The sequence below is a fragment of the Podarcis liolepis genome (assembly GCF_965112155.1).
Source record: "Podarcis liolepis genome assembly, chromosome: 14".
NCBI classification, from domain to species: Eukaryota; Metazoa; Chordata; class Lepidosauria; order Squamata; family Lacertidae; genus Podarcis; species Podarcis liolepis.
The window spans coordinates 51,801,789-51,815,821 of record NC_139569.1 but is presented as its reverse complement, the minus strand read 5'-3'; the positions used below and the strand labels follow the sequence as shown (position 1 = coordinate 51,815,821).

The 14,033-nt window shown below is 45.9% G+C and overlaps 1 protein-coding gene across 15 annotated transcripts in view; it reads left to right on the top strand.

The window, feature by feature from the left end:
* The window catches only part of TJP1 (tight junction protein 1), a 338,860-nt gene that overhangs the window by 203,915 nt on the left and 120,912 nt on the right, over positions 1–14,033 (top strand). For 5 of the 15 annotated variants that reach the window (XM_083475507.1, XM_083475506.1, XM_083475504.1 and 2 more), the window contains exon 1: positions 5,006–5,306. The exons of the other annotated variants lie outside the window; for them this stretch is intronic. In XM_083475507.1, the coding sequence (XP_083331633.1) occupies positions 5,259–5,306 (48 nt within the window). In that variant the 5' untranslated portion in view covers positions 5,006–5,258. Of the gene's footprint in view, positions 1–5,005; positions 5,307–14,033 lie in introns of those variants that run through there. 15 annotated transcript variants of the gene reach the window in all.

Sequence of the window (14,033 nt, the reverse complement as noted above, 5' to 3'; positions counted from 1 at the left end):
GTTACGGACTTCCTGTGCATGTGAAGATAGGCTCTGGTGGATCGAGTGGACGGCGCCAATAGTGGGTCCAACAGTCAAGAAGGCAGTTTCTGCAAGTGCTGTAAGAGGGAAATGAGGGGCAGATGGGGCTTGTCATCCCGGGAAAGTAGTCCATCTGATTCTAACCCTCCACTGCCTTGTGAGGCCAAGGGGGGGGGGCTCTTGTCATCTGTGCAGCCCAGAACCTCCCTACACACTGCTCAGCCATGCGCCCCAGGGAAGTTACTTTGGTACTGCTAATGTAATATTCTGACTTCCCCTGGAGGTACACTCCATTGTCTCTCAAGACAGACGGAAGCCAACAGCAACAGAAATTCCTGTATCCCCAACCAGCTTAGCCAATGGTCTTGGATGGTTGCAGTCTAATGACACCTGGAGGGACCCAAGGTCATCTTGTCCAATCTCCTGCTCAGGTGAGAAACGTGTGGCCCTCCAGCCATTGCTGGACCAACTCCCACTATCCTGCATTACTGGCCATGCCAGCTGAGGCTGGTGGAGTTGAGAGTCCCACGCCATTTGGAGGTCTGCAGGTACCCCTCTTGCTTTAAAATGCTGGTCAGGGGCAGCTTTGTCACAAGGGGCCCTGTGGGGCACCAGCTACTGCACATTTCTCCTGTGCATGCCCCTGGATTCTGGAGCAGCTCTAAGTCGTTTCAACAACACACGTAGAGAAATCCCTGATGGGTTGTACTCCATGCCACCGCAGGCATGACAATGTTTTAGACCAGTCCTTTGCAGTGTTTGATAAAATAAGGCACATCAAGACAGTCCCCTGGTGCTTAAACTGTAAATGGAATGCCTGGATTTCAAAGAAGAGAGCATTGCTTCTTGTTCTTATTTTGTAGCGTTACCCAAGGCTCAGCTCTGCCGTTTAATAAGAGCTTTGTCTGAGCTGAATCTTGGCAGTGTTGAGACCAGATTCTGTTTCAGATACAAACAAGGGGTCCTAGAATCCAAGCTGCAATAAACCCATTCCTGGTAACATTAAGAAGTAGAGTCCCTCATTTTCCAAATTAAGCTCTAGTATCAACTTTAAGCAACTGTCATTGAAAGCTGAGTGGAATCAAAGTATTGCAGAGTTGGAAGTCACCCAAAGGCTCATCTAGACCAACTTTTTGCAATGCAGGAAATAGTTAAAAGTGTTCACAGCCAAGAGTGCAGTTGGAAACTAGAGACTGGTGCCATCTACACACTTTGCATATGGGCAGAGGGCTCCATGCCTGGGAGGAGCAGTAGAGCTCTGCTGCCCCTGATGTCCATGCGTTGAGCAGCCAGCACAGCAACTGAATTTGGCAGGGAATAAGATGCTTCCTCCTGTGAGGACTGTAATTGCCATCAAGTCAGCAGCCTGAAGGAAGGACTGTGCGGCAGGAGCTGCTCCATCCCCCTGGCCTGGACACTGTCCCCTACTATGCTCCTGGATCTGATCTGGAGGGACAAAGGCTTCTGGGGAGGAACTGCTCTTTATCAAGGTCAAGACAAACAGGCTCACCTCTAATGCTAGTGAATCGCCATTGTTCTACTTGGCAGCCAGAACCCACATGGACAGAAGTATCTAATTGTATTATAAGAACTGTAACTTTAAGAACTGGTGCTTGCTTTCTCCTCCTCCCTCACATTCCTTGTTCCTCCTGTGTCACATCTTTTTAGATTTTGAGTTTGAGGGCAGGGACAGTTTTAGCATTTTTTGTAAGCTGCCTTTTCAACCAAAGGGCACGGCATAAAAGCCTTAAAAGGATGAAAATGAACTCCAATTGTTCAGGGCTCCACACCAGGTGGAAATGCTCTGTGCGCTTGGACTTCCCACATTCAAATGTTTACAAACAATTCAGGGGCTCACATGTGGCCACACTGCCTCTTCTATATGTGAAGCTTCCTTCACGTGAAAAATATGTGAAGGGGACTAAAGTCACAAGAAATTCAGCCTGGGGGAGTATCAGGCACGTTGGCAGCAGGTGCAGGAAATGGACGCACGTGCTCCAAGTGCACTTTCCTGGTGCCTGTTGTTGGCGATTCACCACCTCTACAGTGGTACCTCTAGTTACGAACTTCATTCATTCCAGAGGTCCGTTCTTAACCTGAAACTGTTCTTAACTAGAGGCGTTCTTTCGCTAATGGGGCCTCTTGCTGCTGCTGCGCTGCTGGCACACGATTTCCGTTCTCATCCTGGGGCAAAGTTCTCAACTTGAGGTAACTCTTCCAGGTTAGTGGAGTTTGTAACCTGAGGCGTTTGTAACTCAAGGTACCACTGTAATTTTTTTGCATTTGGCAGGTAATATTTTTGTGTGTGCGCTAGTCAGGAGGGTTCTCTGTCTCTCCTCCCCTCCTCTTGGTATGTAGACCTCACTTCTCTCACTCCTGAGACTTAAGGCATGGAATTGAAGTGTGCTTAACCTTGCCTGTATTGTGCCTCCAAATTTATCTGCTCATGTTATCATTTCACACTGATAAACAAAGCAGCAGGGACAGAGTTCTCCTGAACCCAAATAATCATTACCTCTACTTTACATTCAGCGTGGAAAACCACACACACATTTGCTCGCAGCTGACTTTACTGTGGTGATCTGGGGGACCACAAGGCTTGATTTCTGCAAACCAGCCTTTGCCAGCCTGGTGCCCTCCATCTACAACTCCCATCACCCCCCCCTTCCAGCACAGGTTGGCAAAGGCTGTTGTAAATCTTTGCTGTGCACGCTTCTGGCGGTGCTCATGGCTTGCTCAGAATGCAGCACTGCAGCTCCATACAGTTCTAGGCCTCCACGAGTGATCAAATTATGCCCATCCTGCATCTTTGCTCTAGCTGACTATTGCAGAGCAACGCATTTGAATTTAAGATCACATTGCTCATTTTCAAGGCCCCAAGTGATGTAAGCCCTGTGCTCAAGAATTGGTTTCCTTTTTTCTCTTTTATTGAAGAACAGGGTATTTTAATGTCATCATCATCATGTGTTTGTGGAGGGGATGCATTGATTGAAAATGTCTAGTAAACCAGATCAGTGGTAGGGTATTTGGCGAGTCAGCATGGCAGTAATGTGGGATTGAGGATTGGAGTGGTCGTTTTGTGGTGTTATGGCAGTGGACAAAGCTGTATTCGAACTTTTGAAAAAAGGTGTATATTTGTTTTTTAAAAAAAGAATTGTTATTGGAACTGCAGTGACTGGCACTTTGCATCTCCCCTGCGGGGATCCCTTGATCACCTCCCTCCTATTTACTTCTGACCCTCCTCACTTTTAGAAGGGCCCAGAGGCCTTGCTTTTCTCAAAGGCCTTTTGCAGGATCCACACTTGCCTTTCGTGCTTCCCTATATGGGGAAGTTTTTAATGTTTAAAATTTCATTACGTTTTTGTGTATGAAGGAATCTGCCCAGAGTGCCTGGGGATTATCATTATGATTAGCACCAAGTGACAGTGTTATATTAATTAGGCATGAGCCAGGTTGGGCTCTCTTGTGCCACCATGGTAAGAAGTGTGGCTGGGAGCCTACGGGTTGCTAAGATGAGTTCAATGGGATGTGCTCCTGGGAAACTGCACACTGGATTGAGGCTATGCCACTAGACCTCAGGCACTGATGCCTTATTGATTTCAGAAGAAACTGTTTTCTTTCAACAAACCTTTGCAGAGTGCTGTCCTTAAGTTGCTTTATGCTGCCACTGCCTTTTAGCCTTTTTAAAAGAATGTTTACTGATTGGTTCTATTGATATTTTGGTTTTTATTGTGCTGAGTTTTGGTTCTGATCTTAAGCTGCCTTGGATATTTCCTTGTTAGGTGTGGTATAAATGCAGAAAATAATGAAGATGCTAATGAGATTTTCTCCCAAGTTAAGTGCTGCAGCCACCGGTGATCAAAACTGCAAATATATGGCCTGTGATTCCTCATCTGTGCTAAATTGGGCCTTGGTTTTCTTTTGGCTAAAAAGCAGAAAATTTAAGTTTCCCACTTGCATTTTGGGAAGCAGTTCTGATGTCGATACCAAAAGCTTTGGCAACAAGAAACCTGTTAAGACGTTAAGGTACCACAATTCTCTTAGCTGGTTTTGTTTTGTTTTTGCTGCAAGAGACCGTGTGTGGCAATTTTACACCCTTACCTGGGAGCAAGCCCAACTGAACTCGTGGAATTTACTGTACAGGACTACTCAGTATAGGATCGCACTGCTCAAACATGGCTCTGGGACTGGTTATTCCGATTGCAAAACAGAATAGTGAAAACCAGAAAAGAAAGCACGCTGGGCCTGGGAGAAGACCAAGAGTTCACAGCCTTTCCAAGCTGGCGGCCGCTCTCTCTGCAACCCCTCTCCCTCCTCCAGCCTCCCGCCCGGTCCTCTGCCCGGCAGCAACGGGACCGCCCTGCCTGCCCGGCCAGCCTCCCTCCTCCGCGGCCGCCGATAGGCTCGTCCGCGCCGGGAAAGTCGGTGCCCCAGTCGCCGCCCGGGTCCGAACCAAAGCGCTGGGAAGCAGCGGGGGGGGGGGGGGCTTGCAAAATCCCTGCCCCTTTTGCTCGGAGGGAAGCCGAGCAACTTTCTTGCAAAGCGCCTGTCTTCTTCTTTTTAAACACCCTGCACATTATTTGGAGCGGAGGGAAAGGAGGAAGAAAGCAAAATGATGGCGATGGGAAGAGTCCTGGCGCCTCCGCAGCTGCCGCGCTTCCCGGCCCCCTGCGAAGCCCCGAGAGTCCCGCGCTTCCCTCCCTACTGATTCGCCCCTCTTCTTCCTCCGCATTCCCCGGGTCTGCGCACCCGCGCAAGCCAGGCTCCTCCGCGCCCCCCCCCTCCGGAGGAGAGAGATGGACACTCCCAGCAGCCCGGCAGACATGTCAGGGGTTGCTGCGGGAGGCGGGGGAGGGAGCCAGCCAGAGCGCCGGCCCGGCGTGTAGCTGCCGCCGAGGCCGAGGAGAGAGGCGCCTCGCCGCTCGGCCGGAGGAAGCCGCGGAAGCAGCGCCCCCCCCGCCCCGCCCCGAAGGCGGCTCCCGAGACCCTCGCCGGGCCAGGCGCCGCTCTGCTCCGGGCCGGACTTGCAGGCAACTTGGCGATGCTGGCCGGGGCCGCCGCGGCGTGAGGAGGCGGAGGGCGAGCGCGCGAGGGCGAGCGGCCGCCCCGGGACTCCCTGGCGGGCGGGCGGGCGGGAGGCGGAGGCAGCGCGCCCCGTCGCCCCTCCCTCCCTCCCTCCCTCCTCGCCGCCGCCGCCCGCTCTTCCCTGCCCTCCTCGGGGACGGGAAGGAAACAAGATGTCTGCCCGAGCCGCAGCTGCTGCTGCTGCTGCTGCTTCCACCAAGGTAAGCGAAAGCCGCCTCGGCTGCGGGGGGGGGGGCTCCGGAGCCAGCCCGGGAAGGGGGACGAGGGGCTGCCGGGGGGGGCCTGCAGCCTGCCTCGGGGGCGCGCCCCCCTTCGCCTTCGGGGCGAGTCGCCCCCCGCGCCCACAATTCCCCGTGGGGCGCGCCTGGTTCCCCGGGGCTCCCCCCCCCCGACTGAAGGGGGATTGGAGAGGAGAGGGGAAAAGACGATCCTGCGGCCCCATCTCCCCGCCACTCTTGGCTCGGAAGCCTCTTCGTTGTTGTTCAAAGGCCCCCCTCTTACAGGCTTGGGCTCAGTACAAAAGGATTTTTAAATCAGTAAAAAGCAAGCTCTGTGAGCCTTTGGGGAGGGTCTGGCTTGGTTGTGTGTGTCTGAAGTTAACGGAGCTCCTCTTTTTAGGTTCGCACCATTCTTCTTTTTCTCAAACTCCCCCCTCCCCCCCAAAAAAAAACACCTGTTGGGTGAAGGGCGGCTGGTGTGCTCAGGATACCACCAAACTCTAGATTAGTTCCTTTTGGAGTGGGTGGCAAAAGAGTGGATGGTTTCTCCTCTTGGAGGGCAAGTTTTAAAAGTTAAGCTCTACAGATGCTTTCAAGGGGGACCCAAGAGAAGATTCTAAGTCTCCTTACTCAGGAGTAAGTCGTAACTGGGTTCAGTGAGACCTCTGCCCTAAATAAATGGACTTCCCATTACAGCCTTATCCTGAGCACATTTTTTACACAGAAGTAAGCCCCTCTTGGTTCAGCAAGACTTAATTCCCTTACTCTCCTTGCTCTCTGCTTTTGACATTGTACCGAGAAGGTGGGGTGGATTCTGCCCTGCAATTTGTCAAGCAGCCAGCTTTTAAAGTGGGGCGTCTCAGGGTGGAAACTTGCTTCCTGTGTGCTTTTAAAATACAGATTGGGAAGTGCAGGTGGTTGCAGTTTTGCCTTGTAAAAATTGCAGCAGAAAACGTTTGCTTTGGGAGATTTCAACTCTCATCTGAATTGCATGTTGTTTCTGTGCTTTAATCTGGGGTGTGAATGGAATTAGGCTGGGTTTGTTGTTTTTTTAGCACATGGTGTGTGTGATGTTTTTTGTACTCCAAAGGACGTGTCCTTTCTTAGGAATTTCACATCAGGAATTCCTGAAACAGCAGGTTTCACAATTCCTGAAATACAGGATTTCTCAGCAACTCCCTTTGAATCAGCTGCTGCTGACATAGTGCAAATATGTTTGGGTGGTGCTGGGAGCCCAAGAAAAGCTCCACCTGCTCTGTAGGTGTATTATGTGGTACAGGTGCATGTAGTACTCTGACCTCCCTCAACTCTGCAGGAGTGAGTGAGTGAGTGAGTCAGCTGTGCTGTTTTACTCCTAGGGGAAGGAGGAGGTGGAGTTGAAATGCTCAACAGGTTTCTCCTTATGCATGAAACCTTAGACTGGAAACTTTTTTGTTTTAAAAAAGGTAGAATGAAGCTTCCCCTTCCCACTCTAGAATTATAAACAGTTCTTGGTTCTTTTGGAGACAGTACATTGGTTGTTTTGTGTTGGCTGCGTTAAGGAATATTGCTCGATAGTTCTCTGGAAGGGTTTGCTCTCAAGTGAAACTGTGTAGTTTCTGTCTGATGTCATCTCTTGGTATGCGCTTGCACCTGAACGGTGCGCCTCTGATACTGCACTAATGCAGTGGCGTTGACGCTTGGCACAGATTCTTGGCAGTAGAATCAGTTTCTGGTGGCATTCATGAATGCTCATTCTCCAATAGGTATTGGGTACAGTTTCATTTTTAACTCAAGTCTCGCTTTATTGAGCTTGCAAAGTTTGTGACTCAGAGAAGCACCAAAAAGTTCATAGTAGTTTTTAAATTTCATTGTTTGGCATTATCTTGGCACTTTGAAAAAAATATATTATAACCTGCATTAGAGTATTTTTCTTCTCAGTCTCCAAAACGTGTTCATTCTTAGGTTATCTCAGGTGAGCTATATCTGCCTTGGTTAACCTGGGGTCCTCCAGATGTTTTGAACTATAATTTGCATTCTCTCCAGACCTCATAGCGGGTGGAGATTGTTGTCCTCCACATCAGGGTGACCAAGGCTGAGGCATATGAATCGAATGCATACATTTTCTTTTGGAAATGGCACATTTATTACTTTGTTCTAGCAAAATGCAGGAAGGGGGTGGAGAAGGGGGGGAAACCAGATACTTAAAGATAACTATGATGCCAAGGAATCTGAAATACTTTTCAGCTTTTCCAAAATTGCTTCCCTTAGAATGCTGGTTATACCTAGGTAATAAAAGTGAATACTGCTTTCATTTGTGTTCTCTCTGCCTTGTGAGAGTGGCTGTGTCGCTGTTGCATTGCCATGTAAATATGGCAGGGAGTGCAATGGTCTGTTTAGGCCTTTGGTGTTGCTCCTTGTTCTTAGTAGTAAGGACTGTTTTTTCCCCTTTTCCTGATTTTTGTTTTTAAAACCCAAATATGCATATGAACAGGAAATTTGAACTGCTTGCTTCAAAGCATCATAGCCAGAGATAATGCAATTCCGTCTAATGGTTGTGCAGTGTGAACTTTAGGATGTACCGTAAACACATAGCACAAATTTTAAAGAATGATGAACAAAAGTCATGTCAAACTTGCTCTGTTCCCACTGATAGATTGTGGTGTTGCTTTACGACAGGGCTGGGGCTGGGCAGCCTTTGATGCCTTCCATGAGAGTATGTACACCCCCCTTTTTTAAAAAGATACGTGAACAGTGGAGTAGCTTTAGAACACTTTGCTTTCAGAAGAAGTTAAATCAAATTAATTGTATGAGGCATGATTTTATTTTGTTTTGTTTGTTGCTTTGGTAGTCTTACTGCTGCTATATTTACTTGCTATGAATATTGAATAGTAAAAGTGGGGGAAACTTTGAAGGGCTTTTAACAAGAATGGGGAAGTATTGAGTAGATTCCTATGATACTTCTCAGTCACATTCCAGATAGCACCCAAAGTAATAATAACAGCATTGGTGGACAGGTAATTGCATTTTCTCTGTGATCAGCAGGTTACACTTTGGGTACTGGTAAAATGCAGTTTCCAGTTTCACATACCTGGGGATGGAATACTGGATTTTCTCCTTTACCCTCCTGCACAAGTTGAGAAGAAAGTTATTTAGACCCGTTTAATATCTAACAGCTGTGTGTACCTTCCACAATGAAACAATACTATGAAAAGGCCTTTACTAATCTTTTCTAATCACTTTAAAATGTTCAAAGGTAACAGTTTCAACCAAGGCTCTGTACATAGAGGGAGGTAACTGAAATCTTGGGATATGTGGTCTTCCATTCCCTTCCTGCAGTAAATGACATTTTAACAATTGCATAGATTCTCACCACACAATGCTTTCTTGTCTTGGGTAAGTTGGTCAATATATTAATCTGGAATCTTTGTCTAATGAGAAGTTTCTTTGTATAAGTGCTGACTTCCATTATCTGCTTAATGCTCTACTGCCAGGAAAACCTCTGCATCCTTATTGAAGGGTTTTTGCTGGGCCTGGTGATGACACCACGTGAATATTTTAGAATTCAAAAGGGATGATGCAGGCATTGCAGTAGGCATGGAGATCCAGTAATTAATACTTGCTTCATTCTTCTTACAAGGGAAGAGTTGGAAGTTTTTCTGTTGGCTTTTCTGCATCCAGAAAGTTAAGCAGTATATTTAGATTCTTGTGCAGTGGCAACCTTGGAATAAATCTGTCATCCCCATTTTAAAATAGAAGTTTTGCATCTTGAATACTGAAAATACAGTTCAGGTGGTTTTTATTATTAGCTATAGTGTAGTTTATGCTGATAGCTCAGTAAGACTTCAGCATACTAAATAAGACTTAAAATGGGACACTTTAGGACAAACGGTGGATCTCTTGTTCATTTCTAAGAGTGTATGTAACTAGAGTAGGAATAGGAAGTGCATTGCCTGAAAACTGCACATGTCCCATCAAACAGGCATATTGAATATGTTGTCTGCCTTGAGTTTAAGGACAGGAAATGCTAAATGTAATAAAGGCCCCCTATAATCTCCACCCCCCATCATCAGCTGGCCTGTTGGACACCTGCCCATGGTTTAAACTTTTATTATATGCCATTAAAAGATAACTTAGAATATGCCTGTTTACTTTAAAGTAATTTATATTGTCTTGTGTGCCAATTGTCCCATACCAGTGGGATAGAAAAGCTAGGAACCAAATGGCTTCTGGGACCTGGGTTGTGAATTAATATGCAATTCACGTAAGTGACACATTGTTAATATCACATTTTAAGCAGAAATTCTTAATACAGTCATACCTTGAGTTGAATGTGCTTCAGGTTGAGCGCGTTCAAGTTGCGCTCTGCGGCAACCCGGAAGTAACGGAGCATGCGCATACGCTTAAAATGATGTCACACACATGCGTGGAAGCAGCGAAATGCGACCCACGCATGCACAGACGCACCGTCGCATCTTGCGTTCAGTTCGGGATGTGAACGGGGCTCCGGAACGGATCCCATTCGCATCCCGAGGTACCACTGTCCATGTTTAATTTGGTGTTTACAGTAAAAATATTGGTACCATACTTCATGTTTCAAAACACTCTACTCTTTATTGTTAAACTCCTTAACATATTGCCTATCCTTAACATATACTTCGAAGCTTCAAAGCACATACATTTTGGTAATCCTTGAATGTCAGTCAGGCACACACAAAATGGCACCCAGACTTTTTGAGGTGCTTGCAAATGGAGAATCTTTAGCTGCAAAATGCACCTGGCGCCCTGCAAATTTCTATCTCTGTCCCATGCCCATGAACGCATTAAAGAGAGCGGAGTAGTTGTTGTTTTTAGGTTTATTTCAATTGACTGAAGCTGCTTTATATTATCTAAAATGGGATGTGGAGTTAAGCACTTCAAAGGCCACAAGTATATATCCTGTCCGGTTTATCAGGAACCATGAATTGTGGTAGTGGCTCTGTCCTATTAAAAGTAGCTTTTGGGATGGAGTGAAAACAGAATTCTCTGTCTGTCATCAATTATCTATGTTTTATAGAAGGTATAGTCTAATTCTTATGTAAGTCTTTTTAACCTACTACTTATTAACCTGTTAGGAGGAATTGGTTGGGATCTTTTTTTGTCTAGTTGATGTTCACAGGCTTGGCTGTAGGAGGAGTTGTGACTCACACACATTTCAGCATCTGGTGGGCACGACGTTGGCTAGGCCTGTGTAAACACATTCCAGTGCCTCTTTCTAGTGGAATCCACAAGAAAACAAATTACAGTCTTGTTTCCTGTCATGGTTCCATGTGGTGCCATTTGTTGCCATTCCTGTTAGGTGGACATTCAACTCTGAATTTCTTCATAAACAGCTTTGGGTAGTATGGTGAAATATGTTCAAAAAATAAACAGAATAATCTGCTAACACAGGGTCCTAATTTTAGTAGGTTTGTATAAATGATATCACTTAACAAAGGAATTACAGGACTGTCATGTACACCTTCCCACTGTCTTGCCAGTTTTTCTTTGAGATGAGTGTGTGGCAAAACAAAGCAATTTTATTGCATACACATTGCCATGCCACCCCTAAAGCTTATTTTAAAATTCCCACACACATCCTTCTGTAATTGGACAGAAATTGACACCAGTGTAGAGAGTGACATGTTTCTAATAAGATATATGGGAGGAAGACTAGTAATAATCTATTTTCCTCCTTCTACCCCTCCCCCTGCCCCCAATAAAAATGTGATTTGCAGTAAGAGTTGGGTTGAACATTTTTTGGTGGTTATGCATGATAAGGCTGCAAAATTGAACTCTGTGACATTGAGTGTATTCCTGCACAATGGCTGGGTTCAGATGATCATATCTCTGTTTAATAAAATCAGATACAGTGGTACCTTGGGTTAAGAACTTAATTTGTTCCGGAGGTCCATTCTTAACCTGAAACTGTTCTGAACCTGAGGTACCACTTTAGCTAATGGGGCCTCCTGCCGTCACTGTGCCGCCGCCACACGATTTCTGTTCTCATCCTGAAGCAAAGTTCTTAACCTGAGGTACTATTTCTGGGTTAGCAGAGTCTGTAACCTGAAGCGTCTGTAACCCGAGGTACCCCTGTATGTGTGAATCTTGTGGGTGTGCACACAGCTCCTTTATTTGAGCAAGGCAGCAAGCAGACAAGACTCTTTTCCATTAGGTATAGTTTACTGTTTTGTCTGACCTGGGAAGCTATGGCTAATAGCTTTGAAATGAGCCAGAATAAGAAGGTATAGTTTGAAGTTAGCATAATATTAGTTTCCCAGTTTGGATAAAACAGGAAACTATAGTTCGTTGAAGAGTTCCTAGTAATTCACTCACTTCTGTCCTGAAAGGAGGAACGAAGAAGGGTGGTGTGCTTGCCCACAGGGGTGGTTCCAAACGCAGCTTTCTCATTGGGCTGGTTTGGACAGGGGTTGACCTAAATGGAGAATGGTGATCACCAAGCAGCCCTAGTGTACACGTTAGACCTGTGAGTTTGGACTGTGCTGGGTGAGAAATCTTTGTGTCTTATTTTTTAGACTGACATTTGGCCATGCTGGCTGGGGTTGATGGAAGTTCAACAACATACAGAGGGCCATAGGATTCCCACATCTGTTGCAAGAAAACACAATTGCAGTCTGGTTACTTATGACTATCTCCACTAATAGGCATTGCAGGTTCTCATCCTAGTGGGCCAATAAATGTTTAGCGTTTGTGGGATATATCGGGCTACATTTTTTATTTTGAAGTGCAGCCACACTAAGTGTTTCGTGATGCTGACTGTTTCTACTAATCATCATTATTGTGTTTAGAGTAGCTTAAGGTAATAGATTATTGCTTTTTATGGGGCATTTAATTGAAGAGATATAGACCAAGATCTTAGCTTTTGTCACTGTAGATTCAGGGTGTCCCCCCCCCATATCCAAAAAAGTCTGCCTTTTGAGGGAAATGATGGTCAATATATACAATTCAAAAAATAGTATAGTGAAAAGGTAGAAAGGGTTTTAATTCTTTAGAAAGAGGTCAAGATGAATATTTTTTAAATGTCAGTTGCTCAGTCTAGTTTTAGATTTCTTTTGACATGGTGTAAGATACAAAACATACACCTAGCACTTCTAAAATACTTTCCCTAGAATGGCTTCTAATGAGAATGAAGATAGACTGTTTTGCTTTTTGGTGAATAATATCATGTTCGTTTCTCTAATTTTGGGACAAGGGAAGTCTGCTAAGTGAGAAATAAGCAAGAAGGCTTGTGAAATAAGGTGGCATTATGCATTCCCCCCTTTCAAACTTCCATGCAGGGTTTTGTTGGACTCTGATATCAGTGGAATACTATGGAGAGCTGGATGTTGAAGGGACAGTGAAATGTTTGTGTATCTGAGATGGCAAAGATGGTGACAGAAATATGATCAAATCGTGGAGACAGCAGAGGCCAAGCACACATCTTAGACATAAGAAGAACTGATGGATGAAGCCAATGGCCCGTCTAGTCCAGCTTCCTCTTCTCACAGGGACCACCCAGATGCCTGTGGGAAACTCAAAAGTGGGACCTGAAAACAAGAACACTCTCCCCTCTGGTGGTTTCCCAGAGCATTGATAAGCATTGCTGCCTCTCTGACTGTGGAGGCAGAGGATTCCACCTCAACATTAGGAAGAACTTCCTGACAGTAAGAGCTGTTCGACAGTGGAATTTGCTGCCAAGGAGTGTGGTGGAGTCTCCTCCTTTGGAGGTCTTTAAGCAGAGGCTTGACAACCATATGTCAGGAGTGCTCTGATGGTGTTTCCTGCTTGGCAGGGGGTTGGACTCGATGGCCCTTGTGGTCTCTTCCAACTCTATGATTCTAGGATTCTAGGATAGCTATCCTGGCCAGCAGCCATTGATAGCCTTCCTTTGCTTATTTGTCCTGAATCATCTACATTCAATGTCATGGGATATCCCTGAGCATAGTGAGCAAGGGGAAAAACCTTTCTCCATCCACTTTCTCCATGCCACGCATAATTTTATAAACTTCTATTATGTCGCCTCTTACTCGCCTTTTCTCTCAACTAAAAAGTCCTAAGCGCTAGTCATTATCTAGTCCTCTTGACTTCTAAAACTGGCTGCAGGCCTCTCTTAAGGGTCTGTTTGTAAGCTGCGGTGAGCATTCCCAAGGCTTCAAAAATGTTACATAACCTAAAAACAACAAGAAGAAGAAACAACAGCTTGTATGGATATGGCCTTAGTCATTTGTGTCCCCTCTGGCTTGAAAGAGAGAAATGAGGCTCATTTGAGGCACAGCACTCAAGGCATAGTAAGATTGGTGACTTCCAACCAATATGTACTTACTACTGTTCTGAAATACTGTAGTTGGTTGTATATTACCAGAAAAACTCAAAACATTATGATTACAGGCTTCCCTGCTTGCCTGAAAAGGGCTTCCTAAGAGAGGTTTGCTTGAGCCACCTTGAGTCCTGGTCTGGGGGAAAGGTTTGTTTATTAGAGTTTTGCTGTGCAGCAGTCTTACTAGACCTCTAATTGTTTTCTGTAATGAGCCTTGCTCAGCTTGAATTTGGTCCTGTGACTCTAGCGTAGCCTCCCACAATCAGATGTTGTTGGACTCCCACCTTGCACTGTCCCTGACTGTTGGGCCTGTGGGAAGGGGCTGATGGGGAAATGTAACTGCTGGATAGCTCAGCCAGTAGAACCAGAGACTCTCAATCTCAGTGTTATGGGTT